This window comes from Thunnus thynnus, chromosome 14 (genome assembly GCF_963924715.1).
Source record: "Thunnus thynnus chromosome 14, fThuThy2.1, whole genome shotgun sequence".
Taxonomy (NCBI): Eukaryota; Metazoa; Chordata; class Actinopteri; order Scombriformes; family Scombridae; genus Thunnus; species Thunnus thynnus.
In genome coordinates this window covers 29,997,895-30,016,087 of record NC_089530.1, presented here as the reverse complement: position 1 = coordinate 30,016,087, position 18,193 = coordinate 29,997,895, and the positions used below count along the sequence as shown (strand labels likewise).

At 44.4% G+C, this 18,193-nt stretch overlaps 1 protein-coding gene across 3 annotated transcripts in view; it reads left to right on the top strand.

Moving 5' to 3' along the window:
• ubr2 (ubiquitin protein ligase E3 component n-recognin 2) overlaps nt 1-18,193 on the top strand; it is a 29,880-nt gene that overhangs the window by 7,695 nt on the left and 3,992 nt on the right. For 2 of the 3 annotated variants that reach the window (XM_067610905.1, XM_067610907.1), the window contains 31 exons: nt 6-68; nt 349-469; nt 588-695; nt 795-883; nt 2,873-2,971; nt 4,277-4,440; nt 4,595-4,694; nt 5,307-5,435; nt 6,507-6,690; nt 8,098-8,159; nt 8,292-8,402; nt 8,498-8,563; nt 9,368-9,484; nt 9,707-9,770; nt 10,062-10,186; nt 10,334-10,386; nt 10,794-10,896; nt 10,993-11,041; nt 11,518-11,672; nt 12,763-12,865; nt 13,364-13,473; nt 14,175-14,258; nt 14,358-14,539; nt 14,690-14,898; nt 14,989-15,082; nt 15,519-15,680; nt 16,513-16,601; nt 16,690-16,756; nt 16,898-17,046; nt 17,667-17,722; nt 18,066-18,162. In XM_067610905.1, the coding sequence (XP_067467006.1) occupies nt 6-68; nt 349-469; nt 588-695; nt 795-883; nt 2,873-2,971; nt 4,277-4,440; nt 4,595-4,694; nt 5,307-5,435; nt 6,507-6,690; nt 8,098-8,159; nt 8,292-8,402; nt 8,498-8,563; nt 9,368-9,484; nt 9,707-9,770; nt 10,062-10,186; nt 10,334-10,386; nt 10,794-10,896; nt 10,993-11,041; nt 11,518-11,672; nt 12,763-12,865; nt 13,364-13,473; nt 14,175-14,258; nt 14,358-14,539; nt 14,690-14,898; nt 14,989-15,082; nt 15,519-15,680; nt 16,513-16,601; nt 16,690-16,756; nt 16,898-17,046; nt 17,667-17,722; nt 18,066-18,162 (3,364 nt within the window). Of the gene's footprint in view, nt 1-5; nt 69-348; nt 470-587; nt 696-794; nt 884-2,872; nt 2,972-3,089; nt 3,189-4,276; nt 4,441-4,594; nt 4,695-5,306; nt 5,436-6,506; nt 6,691-8,097; nt 8,160-8,291; nt 8,403-8,497; nt 8,564-9,367; nt 9,485-9,706; nt 9,771-10,061; nt 10,187-10,333; nt 10,387-10,793; nt 10,897-10,992; nt 11,042-11,517; nt 11,673-12,762; nt 12,866-13,363; nt 13,474-14,174; nt 14,259-14,357; nt 14,540-14,689; nt 14,899-14,988; nt 15,083-15,518; nt 15,681-16,512; nt 16,602-16,689; nt 16,757-16,897; nt 17,047-17,666; nt 17,723-18,065; nt 18,163-18,193 lie in introns of all 3 variants that reach the window. The other variant, XM_067610906.1, reaches the window with a different exon arrangement.

Below are 18,193 nucleotides of genomic sequence, written 5' to 3'. Positions count from 1 at the left end.
TGTAGGGAAGGAAGTCGGTTCGATATGGAGATTTCCAGTTCTGTGAACAAGCCAAGTCTGTTATAGTGGTGAGTGTCTGATCATATTTGACCATATTTGGAGTTCTGTGGGCGTGTCTTTATGTTAATGAGCCTGTACGCTCAGGTGGAGACTGTTTGAAGTTGTGCATGTGTGATATAAAACAACTTTCTTGTTCAGTTTCTACATTTCCATCTTGTCCTGTGACGGATGAAGCTTCAGGTTTCTAAGATGACTGCTCACCTGTTGACTCACCTGGTTACTCAGGTGAACTGCCGTTGTCTGCGGACGGTGGAGGATCATTTCTAACCTCTTGGTTCTCTCCCTCAGAGGAACACCAGCCGTCAGTCGAAGCCTCTCAGAGTTCAGGTGATGCACTCGTCTGTCGTTGCTCATCAGTGTTTCGCTCTGAAAGCTCTCAGCTGGTTGGGACAGATCATTCAGTACTCAGGTACGTCTGGACTTCATTACCCATAATCCTCCTGTGTGTGTGTGTGTGTGTGTGTGTGTGTGTGTGTGTGTGTGTGGCTGCTGCTGTGTATCGTAAACATGTAATCGCTGTGTTTCAGACGGTCTGAGGCGGATTCTGTGTCAGGTGGGACTTCAGGAAGGTCCAGAAGGAGAAAACTCCTCGCTGGTCGACCGGCTGATGCTCAACGACTCCAAGATGTGGAAAGGTGTCGTTTTTATTTTTCATCCGTCAGTAAAAATAATCATGATGTCGCCTGTTTCTACCCGCTAGCTGACTCATGAAGCTCCTCTCGTTCTCTCTGTAGGAGCGAGGAACATCTACCACCAGCTGCTGATGAACAGCCTCCTCATGGACCTCAAGTACAAGAAGATCTTCGCCATCCAGTTTGCCAAGGTAACAAACCTGATCCATACACCTGATCCATACACCTGATCCATACACCTGATCCATACACCTGATCCATACACCTGATCAATACACCTGATCAATACACCTGATCCATACACTTGGGCTCGTATTTATTTATCAAACTGCTAAAAGTTGAGCTTCAGTGTAAGATCAAAACATTGCTTCACGTTTACTCACAAACTTGAGAATAAAAACTGTTTACAAACAGTTGAAGTCTGATCAATGCTGACACCGATCAATACACTTCATCTATTGAACCACTGATCAGGTCCTATATTGATCAAACCTGTAAGAATGAACCTCAGAACAAACCGAAGATGAAGATGATCAGACAGAGCGCGCTTTGGAAGACGCATCTCACTGCCTTTTTTTGTTGAAGCCTACAATTTAATTGTTGCTAGGCAACCATCGAATCACCTGTCCTTAGCTTATAACTGTTGCTGTGAAGTAAACTGACCCCAGGCTGCTGTTTTCTGGTCAGATCATGGTAACTATGGTTACCATACAGCTCCTGCCACCTCTGGTTTGTCCTCCATGACTGATGTCCCGCCTCCCGATTCATCCGATTGGACAATGGGGGGAAAAAACAACGCAAATGACATCGGGCGCTTTTCTGCTCTCGAGTCGATGTTTTTGTCAACTCGAGGCGTTCAGCAAAAACTCTGATAGAAAACGATTCCAGAAAGCCGGCCAGGCTGCGAAAAACACTCAAAAAGTTCTTGACATTTATCAGGTGACTTCCTCTTATTGATCACATAGAAGAATATCTGATCAGAGATTTGGATCAATACCGACCGTTCTCTTTGTGTCAAATCTTCAAATGTTTGTGAAATGAACAACAATCTAATCTATTGATCATGTATGAACATATAAATATGTAATAACATGAAGTTGTGTGCTTCAGTGATGTATTATTGATCCTGATCAATGAGATTTAGATCATTTCTCTGATATTTTAACTGACTTTTACACTCAAATCCAGTTTGACAAATAAATACGAGCTCTGATGTATTGATCGGATCTGACTGGTTCATCTACATGTTCGATACGATCAGCTGATTTCATCGCTAACACATGTGGTCTGATGTGATCACAAACACCACAGATCCTTTAACAAACACACATTTAACAGATTACTATGAAACATAATGATGATCTGTGTTTATGTTAAAGATCGAAGCCGGCTGATCAAATGTTTTTATTTGTCGTACATGATAGAACATCTTTTGGAGACGTCACCTTTGACCCCGGGGGGGAAATTATAACCACTATTATTTTTGTTCTGACATTTTATATACAAATCGATTCATTGAGAGAATAATCTGCAGCTTCATCGATAATGAAAATAATTGTTAGTTGCGTGTTAAAGCTGATGATGATACACACTCGGTGTTGTTGTTGTTGTTGTTGTTGTTGTTGTTGTTTTTATCCTCCAATCCCAGAGAGCAGCACAGAGCAGGTGTGTCTCACACATATGTAAAGTTAACAGTTAGATTATCCAACGGCTGACTTTAATATCTGCATTTTATTATCTTATTTATTTATGTTTTGTAGCAGTGATTCGTTTGGATGTTTGTGTTTAGTGTGTGCAGTAGCTGCTCTCTGCCTTTAGAGGGCAGTGTAGTTTTATTTTGTAAAAAGTCTGTTATTCCCTGAAACAGCTGATCACTGCGGTCAAACAAACAGGAGGAAACAGGGCATTTGTTTGGGACTATTTTTAGTGGCGGATGAATCTGCATTTGGTGCTGTAGTGAGTGTTTCTGGCAGCAGGATGGTGTGTGTGTGTGGGAGTCAAAATAGTTTTTGGACAATAATGAGGAAGATATAGAAGATCAATCACAACACTTGAAGGTAGGATGGAGGTTAAACTCTGGACATTTCAGTGTCAGTCGGGGTTAATTTGGGGGGGTTTGGGGGGCGTCGGCCAGGCAGCAGCGACCTCTGACCCGGAGGTGAAATGTCGTCCCCCTCTAGAACTACAGACGCCTCCAGACAGATTTTATGGAGGACGACCACGAGCGAGTGGTGTCAGTGACGTCACTGTCTGTTCAGCTGTTCACCGTGCCGACCATGGTGAGTACAACTCCTCCTGCTCCTCCTCTGCACCTCCACACACCTCTCTGTCTGTCTCTCTCTCTCTCTCTCTCTGTCTCTCTCTCTCTCTGCCTGTCTCTCTCTCTCCTGCTGGTAGAGCTATGAACGCTTGCAGAACGACTACGTGAAAGACGACCACGACCGTGAGTTCTCCATCACTGACCTGTCAGTGCAAATATTCACCGTCCCGTCACTGGTGAGTTCAGTCAGGTTTGTGTTGGAGGTGACATCATCACAGAGTCATTCAGACATCATTTCCACTTCAAGTGTCTCATATCAGATCAAATCCAGGCTTTCATTTACACTCCGTCACATGTATGAATATCAAGGTCGACTCTCCTCCAGTCCAGAAGGAGGAGCTCATTCACCTGAAGCTGTTTGGTAACTGACTAAAACACCAGAAGAAGAATAACTTATTCTATTAATATAATAATAATAACTTTATTTATGTATGTAGCACTTTTCTAAAGAGTAAAACCAACAGAGTAAACTGTAACATTAGATTACATACAGAATTAAAAAGTACAACACAAAATAAAACTAACAATAACTGGCGCAGATAAATAAAATCAAAACAGGATAAACATGTAGTCACAGTTTAAAAGAGTTTGAAGAAGTGATTTAAAACACATGACAGAGTTTGTAATGTGAGAGTAACCTCGGCTGCTGTTCATACAGAGACAAACAGAGCGCTTCCTCATGTAGCTACAGCTGGCAAGAATAAAGTATTTCCACCTTTTACACATCTGGCCAGTGTGTCTCAACCCTCCAGAGGTGGTTTGATGTAGGCCTGGATGATATATCAAGTTAATTAGACGGGTCTCATAGTAGTATATATGAGTGGGACAGGCTGAAAATGACTGCACAATGAGCTGAGCTCTGTTTGTCAACGAGGTATCATCACGTTCATGTTCATAAACAGATTAAAATCATGAATTAACTCAGAGCTTTAAACAGTCAGATGTCTTCAATGCTTCTTTTTTTTTTTTTTTTTTTTAGAGCCTTCCTGCAGATAAACAGTCATGTCTGTTAATTGATGCTGTTACTGTGACATCATCAGGCGATATCATACAACTGTTTCTACTGGTTGACAAGAACTAACGGGTTGAGTTTACTGGTCCTGGTTAGTCCTCGTCACCCTATCACAGGCTGACCACTAACACGGACCAGTATACTGATCTATGATGTGTAAAATCAGTGAAATGTCCCTTTAATTCAACCGGTCTGATCTTCAGAGGATTTTGGATTTGTGTGTGTGTGTGTGTGTGTGTGTGTGTGTGTCAGGCTCGGATGCTGATGGTGGAGGAGAACCTGATGACCACCATCATCAGGACGTTTGTGGATCACCTCCGTCACAGAGACCTGCAGGGACGCTTCCAGTTCGACCGCTACACCGCCCAGCAGGCCTTCAAGTTCGGACGAGTCCAGAGCCTTATTGGAGACCTTAAGTAACCATCATAACCATCATATACCAGTAACACTAGTTATACACCAGTAACACCATTTGTTTATCAGCAACACCAGTTGTATACAATTATATACAAGTTATAAACCAGTTATATATCAGTTATACACCATTGAAACCAGTTTGTTTGTGTTCAGGTACGTCCTCATCAGTCGTCCCTGTGAGTGGAGCGATGAGCTCAGAGAGAAGTTCCTGGAAGGTCTGGATTCATTTCTGGAGCTGCTCAAGTGCATGCAGGTAACACAGAGATACACCTGACACCTGTACAGGTAGACCGTCTGACACCTGTACACTGTCTGACACCTGTACACCGTCTGACACCTGTACACTGTCTGACACCTGTACAGGTAGACCGTCTGACACCTGTACAGGTAGACCGTCTGACACCTGTACACTGTCTGACACCTGTACAGGTAGACCGTCTGACACCTGTACAGGTAGACCGTCTGACACCTGTACACCGTCTGACTCCTGTACAGGTAGACCGTCTGACACTTGTACAGGTAGACCGTCTGACACCTGTACAGGTAGACCGTCTGACACCTGTACAGGTAGACCGTCTGACACCTGTACAGGTAGACCGTCTGACACCTGTACACCGTCTGACTCCTGTACAGGTAGACCGTCTGACACCTGTACAGGTAGACCGTCTGACACCTGTACACTGTCTGACACCTGTACAGGTAGACCGTCTGACACCTGTACAGGTAGACTCTGTCTGTCTCTCTCTGAACCTGTGTGTGTGTCTCTGAACCTGTGTGTGTGTCTCTGAACCTGTCTGTCTCTCTCTGAACCTGTCTGTCTCTCTCTGAACCTGTCTGTCTCTCTCTGAACCTGTCTGTGTGTCAGGGCATGGACCCGGTGGTGAGACAGGTGGGACAGCACATAGAGATGGAGCCTGAGTGGGAGGCAGCGTTCACTCTGCAGATGAAACTGACCCACATCATCTCCATGATCCAGGAGTGGTGCTCAACTGATGTGAGACAACATACAACATACATGACAACATACATGTGACCTGTCTGTGTGTCAGATATGAGTCCAGACTGCACAGACAGCTTCTAGTTCTTCTACTTTCCAGCTGGTTGGTCGCACCTAAAAGTGGCTCAATGTTCAATTTCCAGAACACAGAGCAGCACTTTACTTTTGAGCCACTGTTTCCTGCCTGCTAGAGAGTCGCATCTTCAACACGCTACTGTACAAATAACCTATCAGGGCCACTTCTGTTGGTCATGTGACCATCACCTTGCTTGTGTTTACTGTAGCGTGTTGAGAGTTTAAGCTAGCTGCTGGCTGACAGAATCTATCCCTCGTGTTTTTCTCACAATGAACTTAAAGCAGAAAAATACATGTTTTATTCAGTTCTGACCGAGTTTCATCACTGCAGCTGTTTTTTCACTTCATCACTCCTAATTACACGCTATCATGTAGAAGTTAAAGTTGCTGTTGGAATGTTTAAAGCTGCTGCACTGCAGAAGAATACAAGATGATGTTGTTCAGACATAATCTACCTCAAACATAAACATGAAACTATTATCTGAAACTTTTATCTGATGCTAATGTTGAGCTGGAAGTTTATTTAATAAAGGTTATAAATGGAACTCAAGTACAGTATTTTCTTTTCTATAGAACTTTGAGTCCTCATGGTTCTCATGTTCAGAAAATACATTAAACATTCGAGCTGAAACAGTTGTTTCTGTGATCTGCAGGATGCTTTTTATCCAAGGAAGTCATTACATATGACTCTTCATTGGTAGTAATTTTTTAAAAATTGCTATTATTTTTTTTGTTTGCAGTTTTTCCCAATTCCTGCAATTTTACTGCAATAACAGCACATAAAACATCGCAAATTGAATTGCAGTTTTTGAGAAAAACTGCTGCAAAATTAAACATTTTTTGTTGCAATAATCACAAAAAACTCTGTGAAATCCTGGAGGGAATGTTACATGTTATAATATGTCTAGAGTTCTGGGTTATATTACATTTATATTTATAATACTATAATCACATTGACCTCACTGACAGTACCTGTGTGTGTTTGTGTGTCAGGAGCGTGTGCTGATCGACGCCTACAGGAGGTGTCTGAGCGCGCTCAGTCACTGTCATAGTGGCCTTCCAGACGGTGAGCAGCCAATCAGCTTGAGTCTGGCCGGTCACTGCGTGGAGACCTTCAGGTACCAGGTGTCTCAGGACAAAGTGTCCATACACCTGCCGGTCTGCAGACTGCTGGCAGGTAACCACGCACACTAATACACACTCTCTCCATGTACACACACTCTCTCCATGTACACACACACTCTCCATGTAAACACACTCTCCATGTACACACACTCTCCATGTAAACACACACTCTCCATGTACACACACTCTCCATGTAAACACACTCTCCATGTAAACACACTCTCCATGTACACACACTCTCCATGTACACACACTCTCCATGTAAACACACACTCTCCATGTACACACACTCTCCATGTAAACACACTCTCCATGTAAACACACTCTCCATGTACACACACTCTCCATGTAAACACACTCTCCATGTACACACACACTCTCCATGTACACACACACTCCATGTAAACACACACTCTCCATGTACACACACACTCCATGTAAACACACACTCTCCATGTACACACACTCTCCATGTAAACACACACTCCATGTAAACACACACTCTCCATGTAAACACACTCTCCATGTGTTGCACTACAGCAGACAGAATGAATCTAATGTGTTTCTATTCAATTTGTGCAGAAAACATGGAAAAAAGTGTAAATATTTTTAAAAACTGTTGTGGTTTAAAAGTAGTTGTGTGGATAAAAAGCAAGTGTTGGTGAATGAATGATGATGTACATGAATCATGTGACTTTAAAACTGATCCAGGTGTAGTTGTGCTGGTTTCGTTCGACAGGCTGACAGCAGTCAGGTGGATTTAAAAAGTTAAATACAGACAATCCATAATAATAATAAAGGTGAAACTGGAAAATGGACTTTTAAGTTTGTGTCATTGATCAAAATGTGGATTCAGAATTAAAACAGAGGCACAGTCCAGCTGTTGAATGGATCTTTTGTTTTGGTTGCTGAGTGTTTATTTGCAGATTTGATCACTTTCCTGAACAGGAAGTTAATTTACATCCAACAGTTTTTAAAAACAGAGTGGAAAATACCAGAAATTTAAAAGAAAAAGTTTCCTGTTGTCTGAGGTGTAACAGCAGCTCAAATGTAAACAGACTGAGTGAATAAATGATGACGGACATGAATCATGTGACTTAAATGTGCTGAAAACATCAGATCTGTGTGGAGCGATGATGAGGAGACTGTAACCTTCCTCACATCGATACATGAAACTAACAGAAACGTCATATTTCCATCACGTTTTCCATCGTTTGAACTTTGACTCTTTTAATGACGTCGTCTCTTCTTCTGCAACGGTTTAATGGCAGCGACTGGAGGATTAGCGCCCCCAGCTGTTTATCTGCTAATAGTCACATGACAGCAGTGGATGGAAATAAACATTTTCTTTGAATCTGTTCAAGTTTGAGCTGCGAGTGGATGAAACTTATTGATCCTGTCTGCTGATTGGTTACTGTGGTCTCAGACACTAACTGATCCTCCTCCCGTCCTCCCTCAGGTCTCCATGTTCTCCTCAGCAGGACAGAAGTTGCGTCTCGTTTCCCTGAACAGCTGCCACTGGTCAGTAACGACTCAGCTGAGTGGGGGTCGGGGCCTTTTTCTATATAATCAATCACACAGTTGTCCGATCACTTCCACCTTCTGATCAATACATCAGTGATAACGTGTTAAAGCGTGTTTGTGTGTCCTCAGGGTGAACTCAGTCCCCCCCTCCTGATCGAACTACCTCTGCGCTGCCTGGTGCTCTGTGCCCAGGTGCATGCTGGGATGTGGAGGAGGAACGGCTTCTCTCTGATCAATCAGGTGAGCTCACAAGTGATTGTCAATACTTTGATTAGTGAGAGTGAAGGATTCCCTCCACGCTGATGCACCAGTTTCTGTTTCTGTTTCTGTTTCAGATCTATTATTACCACAACGTCAAGTGCAGAGTGGAGATGTTCGACAAAGACATCATCATGCTGCAGGTAGAGCCGGACTCTACTGACTCTACTGACACAACCGGACTCTACTGACTCTACTGACACAACCAGACTCTACTGACACAACCGGACTCTACTGACTCTACTGACACAACCGGACTCTACTGACTCTACTGACACAACCAGACTCTACAGACTCTACTGACACAACCGGACTCTACTGACTCTACTGACACAACCGGACTCTACTGACTCTACTGACACAACCGGACTGACACAACCAGACTCTACTGACACAACCGGACTCTACTGACTCTACTGACTCTACTGACACAACCGGACTCTACTGACTCAACCGGACTCAACCGGACTCTACTGACTCTACTGACACAACCGGACTCTACTGACACAACCGGACTCTACTGACACAACCGGACTCTACTGACAGCCAGACTCTACTGACACTGTCAGACTCTACTGACACAACCGGACTCTACTGACTCTACTGACACAACCGGACTCTACTGACACAACCGGACTCTACTGACACAACCGGACTCTACTGACAGCCAGACTCTACTGACACAACCGGACTCTACTGACACAACCGGACTCTACTGACAGCCAGACTCTACTGACACAACCGGACTCTACTGACTCTACTGACACAACCGGACTCTACTGACACTGTCAGACTCTACTGACAGCCAGACTACAGACTCTACTGACTCTACTGACTCTACTGACTCTACTACCAGATTCTACCTGTAGTCTGTCACATGGTAGATGTAGTTTGGTTTCAGGTGTGTTAACTCTCTTTAAGTCTTTCTGTTGTGTGTTTTCTTGCAGGCCGGAGCGTCCATGATGGATCCAAACCACTTCCTGATGATCGTTCTCAGTCGATTTGAACTTTTCCACATTTTCAGCTCCGCAGACTGCAGGAAAAGATACAGAGAGGCTAACAAGGTCAGTACTGACTCTACTGACACTCTACTGACTCTGTAACAGACTGCAGGAAAAGATACAGAGAGGCTAACAAGGTCAGTACTGACTCTACTGACACTCTACTGACTCTGTAACAGACTGCAGGAAAAGATACAGAGAGGCTAACAAGGTCAGTACTGACTCTACTGACACTCTACTGAGTTTACTGACCACCTGTCTGTCTCTCACCTGTCTGTGTGACAGGACGTGGTCCAGCAGAACAACACTCTGATCGAGGAGATGCTTCACCTCATCATCATGGTCGTCGGTGAGTCCGTCTGTGCTGCGTCATCTTTATTTAAAAAGAAAGTTTTATTATTATTTTTAGTTCTGCACAGCAGAACCTGCAAACTGCATATCTATGTCACCACAAACAGCAGGGTCCTCAGAGAAGTCAGGTTACCTATGTAATCACAGAACATGTTTACCTGCAGTGTAGTCACCTGGTTACTGTCAGAGAGTCAAACAGTGCAGCTACACACACACCTACGTGCTTAATAAGCTGTTGGGTTAAGTCTGTGTTTGTGTGTGTGTGTGTTTGTGTGTGTGTGTGTCTCAGGTGAGCGGTACGTGGCTGGCGTCGGCCAGGTGGAGCCCTTCGATGAGGTCAGAAGAGAAATCATCCACCAGCTGTCAATCAGACCAATGGCTCACAGCGAGCTGGTGAAGGCTCTGCCCGAGAACGTGAGACACCTACCTGTCTGTCTGTTTACCTGTCTGTCTGTCTGTTTACCTGTCTGTCTGTGTGTTATCCTGTCTATCAGTCAGCTCTTTTTCTTCGTGTCTGACTTCTCCTCCTCTTCAGACAGTTGATCTGTTTCTTCTCTTCAGGGTAATAAGGAGACGGGTCTGGAGCGAGTCATCGACAGCGTTGCTTCATTCAAGTCAGTCTGTTTTCTTCAACACTTCCACCTTAAATACAAACATCAGTCCACCTTAAATACAAACATCAGTCCACCTTAAATACAAACATCAGTCCACCTTAAATACAAACATCAGTCCACCTTAAATACAAACATCAGTTCATCTTAAATACAAACATCAGTCCACCTTAAATACAAACATCAGTCCACCTTAAATACAAAAATCAGTCCACCTTAAATACAAACATCAGTCCTCCTTAAATACGAAACACTCAGTCCACCTTAAATACAAACATCAGTCCACCTTAAATACAAACATCAGTCCACCTTAAATATGCAACACTCAGTCCACCTTAAATACAAAGATCAGCCCACCTTAAATAGGAAACACTCAGTCCACCTTAAAACACCTCCACCTGTATTTGCAGGAAGCCGGGTGTGACAGGTCGAGGTCTGTATGAATTGCGTCCGGAGTGGAACAAACACTTCAACCTGTACTTCCATCACTACAGCAGAGCCGACCAGTCCAAGGTAAACACTGATCGGGCTATTGACGGGTTATTGATCAGTGATGATATGTGCTGTGTTGTCATGGTAACAGTGCGTGATATGCTTGTGTGTGTGCAGGCGGAGGAGGCTCAGAGGAAGCTGAGAAGACAGAACGGAGAGGACACAGGTAAACACACCTGTCTGTCTCACATGTATACAAACATCAACACACCTGAGTGTCTGTATCACACCTGTAGACTAATCAGCTGATCAGGTCAACACATCAAACATCAACAACCAAAAAGAATGAAAGAATTAAATTTTCTTTGACTTTAAGGATTCAAAACAGCACAAAGATGTGTTTTCTCACCTGCGTAGAAGCTCTGCAGAAATATGAGAAGTTAAACAACTAAACTTCCAAAAGTAAAACACATCAATAAACTAAAATCAAACCACAACATCTAAATCTCTGAATAAACTACAAATCATACAGTCGTTTGTTTTCTTTAATCATAACTTCTCTGTGGCAAGTTTTTAATCCATCTTTCAAGTTCTGGTTTTGATCACTGGACAGTCTGGACCAAATGTGAAACTTGACCTGTGTGTGTGTGTGTGTGTGTGTGTGTGTGTGTGTGTGCGTGTGTGTGTGTGTGTGTTGACCAGCCCTGCCGCCCCCAGTGCCCCCCCCTCTCTGTCCTCTGTTCGGCAGCCTGGTGAACCTGCTGCAGTGTGACGTGCTGCTGGCTGTGGAGGGAGCCGTGCTGCAGTGGGCTGTGGAGCCCAGCGGTGGAGGCTGGACAGAGTCCATGCTGCAGAGGGTGAGACGCACACGCACACGCACACACACGCACACACACACACACACACACACACACACACAGTTACTGAACTCTCATTGTTTCTCTCACTGATGTCTGCAGGAAAAGACACGAGGAATCAAGGAATGAGACGTCCTTTTCTTGTACAGGCCGTTCACACATACACACTCAAACAGTCTTCTACTGCTTGTCAGATAGTTTCAGAAACGTCACCTTTCCAGCGCTGGATCGGTGTTTGGTCATTTCTGTAACTTTTCCACTTCACGCTGTGATTGTTCAGCTGTGTGGAGGTGAGAGAGGAGTCAGGCTTTGAGCTTCTCTCTCAGCTCTCTGTTTCTGTTTTTCATGTGAACAACTGAGAGAAAACACTCTGTCGTCCCCGTATTTAAACAATATCACATCTCCCCTCCCTCTCAGTGACAGCCGACTTTTCACCCCAAATATCCAACACAGCCGTTCTGAACAACGACGGTCAGACAGCACGTCGTACGAACTGTTTCTGATCAAGTATAAACCGAACCTTAACTCCAGCTCAACTCTTGTGAAAACACTTCAAACAAACAGGAAAAAGCCAGTCGTGACGGTGCAAAGCTTCCTGATTCAATATAATATCACAATGATCAGGACGTGAAAACAATGTGTGGAAACGCATCACCCCGAAATTAATTAGTTCTTTATGCGTCAATATAACGACAACGAGAAAAACTAACTGACCAATCAGAGAGCTGAGAGCTGTTTTCACTGTTAAACCTGTAACTCACCAGCTTGAGGCTGATGGGAGACGAGAGGAAGCTGCTACTCTGAGTCTGTATGTGTGAACATGATGTGAGAGTGCAGTCTCTACAGAAGTCTGCAGACGTCATGTGGTACAAAAAAAATACTTGAGCGAACGGATCAATAAAGTACAAACATGCAGGACTGATGTCTCTGAACTCTTATATCACAACTTTAACATTGAACTCAGATTGACCCACAGGGGGCGCCACAGTTCTCTGATGAGGAAATAACATGTAAATAGTTAATGTATGACGTTTGGATGTGTGTGTGTGTGTGTGTGTGTGTGTGTGTGTGTGTGTGTGTGTGTGTACAGGTGCTCCACCTGGTGGGCATGGCTCTGCTGGAGGAGCAGCAGCAGCTGGAGAACAGCAGCGGATACGATGACGTCACTTTCAACTACACCTGCAAGATCACACGTCAGTACTCACACACACACACACACACACACACACACACACACACACACTAGTAGAATATGTTGAGAATAACATGTTTACTACATGCAGCAGCAGTCATTTGTGAACAGACACAAGTCACACAATGACCTTTGAGTGCTCTCAGTGGCTTTATTACTTTCTATAATCTTATATTTATTTATTTATAAATGTATCTTACAATGTTTATTCTGTTTCATGTCTTACATTTGTGCACATTTGTATTTTATCATTACCTTTCATTGTTGTCTTCTGTTCGTGCCTCTTACCACTGATGTCATTTTATCTCTATTGTTGTGCCTTTCACTTGTACAGCACTACATACATATATATACATAAACTGAAGACGTGACCGTCATTGAACTTCACAGTTCAGTGAAGTAACGGACACAAATTCAGACAATCAATCAAACAAATAAATCAAACAGGAGACAGACTGTAACCAGGTGCAGGATCAGTGAAGTGTGTCTGTGTGTTCAGGTCCAGGTGAAGCTCCCAGTACTTCAGGAAGTGTTCTGGCTCTGCTGGAGAGTCTGCAGAACGCTCCTCACCTGGAGGTCCACAAAGACATGATCACCTGGATCCTCAAGGTACGGCGGCGACTCAAACATTTACCTCCATAACATTAAACTAACTATTATTATAACAGTCCAAAATATTCCATTTATTATCATGTATGACACAGGAAAACTTCAAATCATCACATTTAAGAAGCTGAAGCCATTTTTGCTTAAAAAGATTACTTTTTTATTATTTGATTATCAAAATAATTAACTATCTGTTGATCAAGTAATCAACTAATTAGTAACATTGTGTGTGTTGTCATGACAGTTTGTTGTTTGAGTGACAAAAAAATCACTCAAAGTTGTTTGGCTCAAAGGTCGTCTCTGCCTCTTAACACACATTTTATTTTTACTTCAGTGTTTAGACAAAAATATTAGTTTTAATCAAATTTTAATCAACAAAAACTAAAGATGTTTTATTCTATTTATATTTTCTGCTCATCATGTAAAACATTTTGTCATAGATCTCGTTTTTTAAGGATATTTTTAATTTAGTTTTTGTTTTGACATAAAGTTTATCAGCTAATCTGCTGTCAGAACATTTTGTTGCAGCTCATGTTCCTCGTGGCGTCCTGCAGGGCGCCGTTCTGGGCGCCGTTCAGTTTCCATTCACATCCTGAAGTGAAAGTTTCGGTTTCTTTCTCTGAGTCACCTGAAAGTTTCTTTGTGTCACTGATCAACACTGAGATGTTCATATGTTGATGTAGAAGTTTGTTTTGTGTGTGCAGATGGTGGCAAACATCAAAACAATAAGAGAACGTTCGTCTTCCACCTCCAGCGTCACTATCAGCCAGGGACAAGGACTGGAGGAGGTACGACACACACAAACACCTGAACAACTAACCGACCTGCTTCACCTCCACCTGACTCAGTTTTAATTGAAATTGATGGGTGATGCTGTATCCCTGCAGACGGTGCGGGACAAAGACAAGGCGGAGAGGAAGAGGAAGGCGGAGATGGCTCGACTCAGGAGGGAGAAGATCATGGCTCAGATGTCTGAGATGCAGAAACATTTCATCAATGAGAACAAAGAACTTTTCCAACAGAGTCTGGAGGAGCTGGAGGCGTCGACATCTGCTGCTGCAGAGCACAGGTACACCTGACTACACCTGTTTGCACCTGTTTATATTTGCATCTGCAGAACACAGGTGTAGACACTCAGACAGACAGGTGATGAAGCTCGCAGTGCTCTCATCCACTAACAGGAAAACTCTCCCCCCCCCCCCCTCTCTCTCCTTCCCAGTCCTCCCAGCTTGGAGGTGTCCAGTGTCTCACAGGTGTGTGTTGGTCCCAGGAGGTTGGGCGGAGCCGAGCGCCGTCAGCTGGTGACCTGCATCCTGTGCCAGGAGGAGCAGGAGGTCAAAGGTCACGGCAGGGCCATGGTGTTGGCAGCGTTTGTCCAGAGATCAACCGTTTTGTCCAAAAACCGCCGCCGCGCCCTGCCCAACGCAGGTGAGCAGAGCTTCACTCCGACATCAGCAGGACAGTAATCAGTCAGTGTTGACCGTTGTAGATTGATGGATGTGTGAATGTGTGTTTCAGAGTGTCATGACCCTCTGTTCATGCACCCCGACCTGTCACTGGGTATCCACACCGCCAGCTGTGGACACATCATGCACGCCACCTGCTGGCAGAGGTAAGGCACTGCAGCTGCAGCTCACACAGGGCTCAAAATAGGAAATAAAATTATCACTTTACACTTAGAATGAGGGAAAAGAACTGCTTTCTTCCTCCCAAGGACTCACAACACTGTTGAACTCTCCCTTTGAAAGTTATATTTTATTACATCAGAAAAAATACATTTCGTTCCAAAAGTGGCTTTAAGTACAGAGACATCAAAGTCAGCACTTATATGAAAAGAGATGCACGTTTGTTAGTAACACTAACAGCAGATGTTTACATCTGCAACCAGAATCAGAGCTGCAGTTCCTCTAATGTCCACTAGTTGCTGCTGTGAACATGGCTGGTCCTTCTGAGTCTTGGTGTGGTGGTTTCCCAAGTCTTTGGAGATCACTGATCTTCATCTGCGTGTGTGTGTGTGTGTGTGTGTGTGTGTGTGTGTGTGTGTTCAGGTACTTTGAGGCTGTACAGCTGAAGGAGCAGAGACGTCAGCAGCGTCTGCGAGGTCACACCAGCTACGACGTGGAGAACGGAGAGTTCCTGTGTCCGCTCTGCGAGTGTCTGAGCAACACTGTCATCCCTCTGCTGCCACACACACATTCACCTGATCACAGGTACACATTCACCTGATCACAGGTACACATTCACCTGACCACAGGTACACACACCTGATCACAGGTACACATTCACCTGACCACAGGTACACACACCTGACCACAAGTACACATTCACCTGATCACAAGTACACATTCACCTGATCACAAGTACACATTCACCTGATCACAGGTACACATTCACCTGATCACAGGTACACATTCACCTGACCACAGGTACACACACCTGACCACAAGTACACATTCACCTGATCACAAGTACACATTCACCTGATCACAAGTACACATTCACCTGATCACAGGTACACATTCACCTGATCACAGGTACACATTCACCTGACCACAGGTACACACACCTGACCACAAGTACACATTCACCTGATCACAAGTACACATTCACCTGATCACAGGTGCACATTCACCTGATCACAGGTACACATTCACCTGACCACAGGTACACATTCACCTGACCACAGGTACACACACCTGATCACAAGTACACATTCACCTGATCACAGGTGCACATTCACCTGATCACAGGTACACATTCACCTGATCACAGGTACACATTCACCTGACCACAGGTACACACACCTGACCACAAGTACACATTCACCTGATCACAAGTACACATTCACCTGATCACAAGTACACATTCACCTGATCACAGGTACACATTCACCTGATCACAGGTACACATTCACCTGATCACAGGTACACATTCACCTGATCACAGGTACACATTCACCTGATCACAGGTACACATTCACCTGACCACAGGTACACATTCACTTGAGGAATATTGTTGTAATTAATCCTCTCTGTCTCTCAGTGTCGATCACCCCGGTCTGGAGCTGTGGCTGAAGACGACCAATCAGCAGATAGCAGCACTACACTCCGCCCACAGGACACAGTCTGATGGTTAGTCACCTGTCAATCATTTAGAGGGTGGAGTCGCACTGAATCGGCCGTTTAAATGTGTGTGTGTATTTATGTGTGTGTTTTTCAGATGCTGCAGAGGGGGCGGAGCCTCCTGTTCCTGTTCCAGAAGGATTCAGAATCGACTTCACTCCACTGTGAGTCACAGCTGTCTCCATTGATCCTAATCAATAACCTGTATCACAGTCAAATTCCACTGTGTTAAAGTATAAAGTAGATAACTCACCTGGTTTAGCAGGCGATGATGATGTCAACGGTGATGTCACTCTGTCCTTCAGGAACCCGTTCTCCAGCAGCGTCAGCGAGATGATCACCACCTTCAGCATGTCGACCTACAAGGTGGGACTGAAGGTGAACCCCAACGAGCAGGACCAGAGAGTCCCAGTGCTGAGCTGGTCCACCTGCGCCTACACCATCCAGGCTATAGGTACACACACACCTGAGAGGTCAGGTACACACACACACACACACACCTGAGAGGTCAGGTACACACACACACACACACACCTGAGAGGTCAGGTACACACACACACACCTGATAGGTCAGGTACACACACACACACACACACACACACCTGAGAGGTCAGGTACACACTCACACACACACACACACACCTGAGAGGTCAGGTACACACACACACACACACCTGAGAGGTCAGGTACACACACACACACACACACACCTGAGAGGTCAGGTACACACACACACACACACACACACCTGAGAGGTCAGGTACACACACACAAACACACATCTGAGAGGTCAGGTACACGCACACACACACACAGACACACCTGAGAGGTCAGGTACACACACACACACATACACACACACACACACACACACCTGAGAGGTCAGGTACACACACACACACATACACACACACACACACACACACCTGAGAGGTCAGGTACACACACATACACACATACACACATACACACACACACACAAACACATACACACACACACACACACACACACACACACACACACACACACACCTGAGAGGTCAGAGGTCGTGCTGACTGTGTGTATCTTTGCAGAGCGCCTCCTGATGGACGAGGAGAAGCCGTTATTTGGAAGTTTACCTTGCAGACAGGTAACACTCTCCCTGTTTAATGAACTTTGACACATTAATTATCACCATCGGCCAATAACAAGCTGTCCTGACAGAACTGACCTTTGACCGGACAGAGAGCCAGAGAGTCCAAAATGGAGGAAGTTATCCTAGCTTATTAGCTGTGTTGTTAACATCCAGTTTTATTGAAGCTCGTCTGTCAGAGACATGTTTACACACAGTTAGGAGACTGCTAACGAGCTTCATATCTGTGTGTTCCCCTCTTAAATAATTCTTTGTTAAATAAAATGATAGTACAGCACAGACAAAATTAAAGTGTGTGTATATGTGTGTGTGTGTGTGTGTGTGTGTGTGTGTGTTACAGGACGACTGTCTGAGCTCTCTCACCAGGTTCAGTTCAGCCTGTTGGACAGCAGCTCCACTGAAAACAGTTCACACGCAGTTCATCAGACTGCTCGCAGGTAAACACACACACATACAGGCGAGCATTAA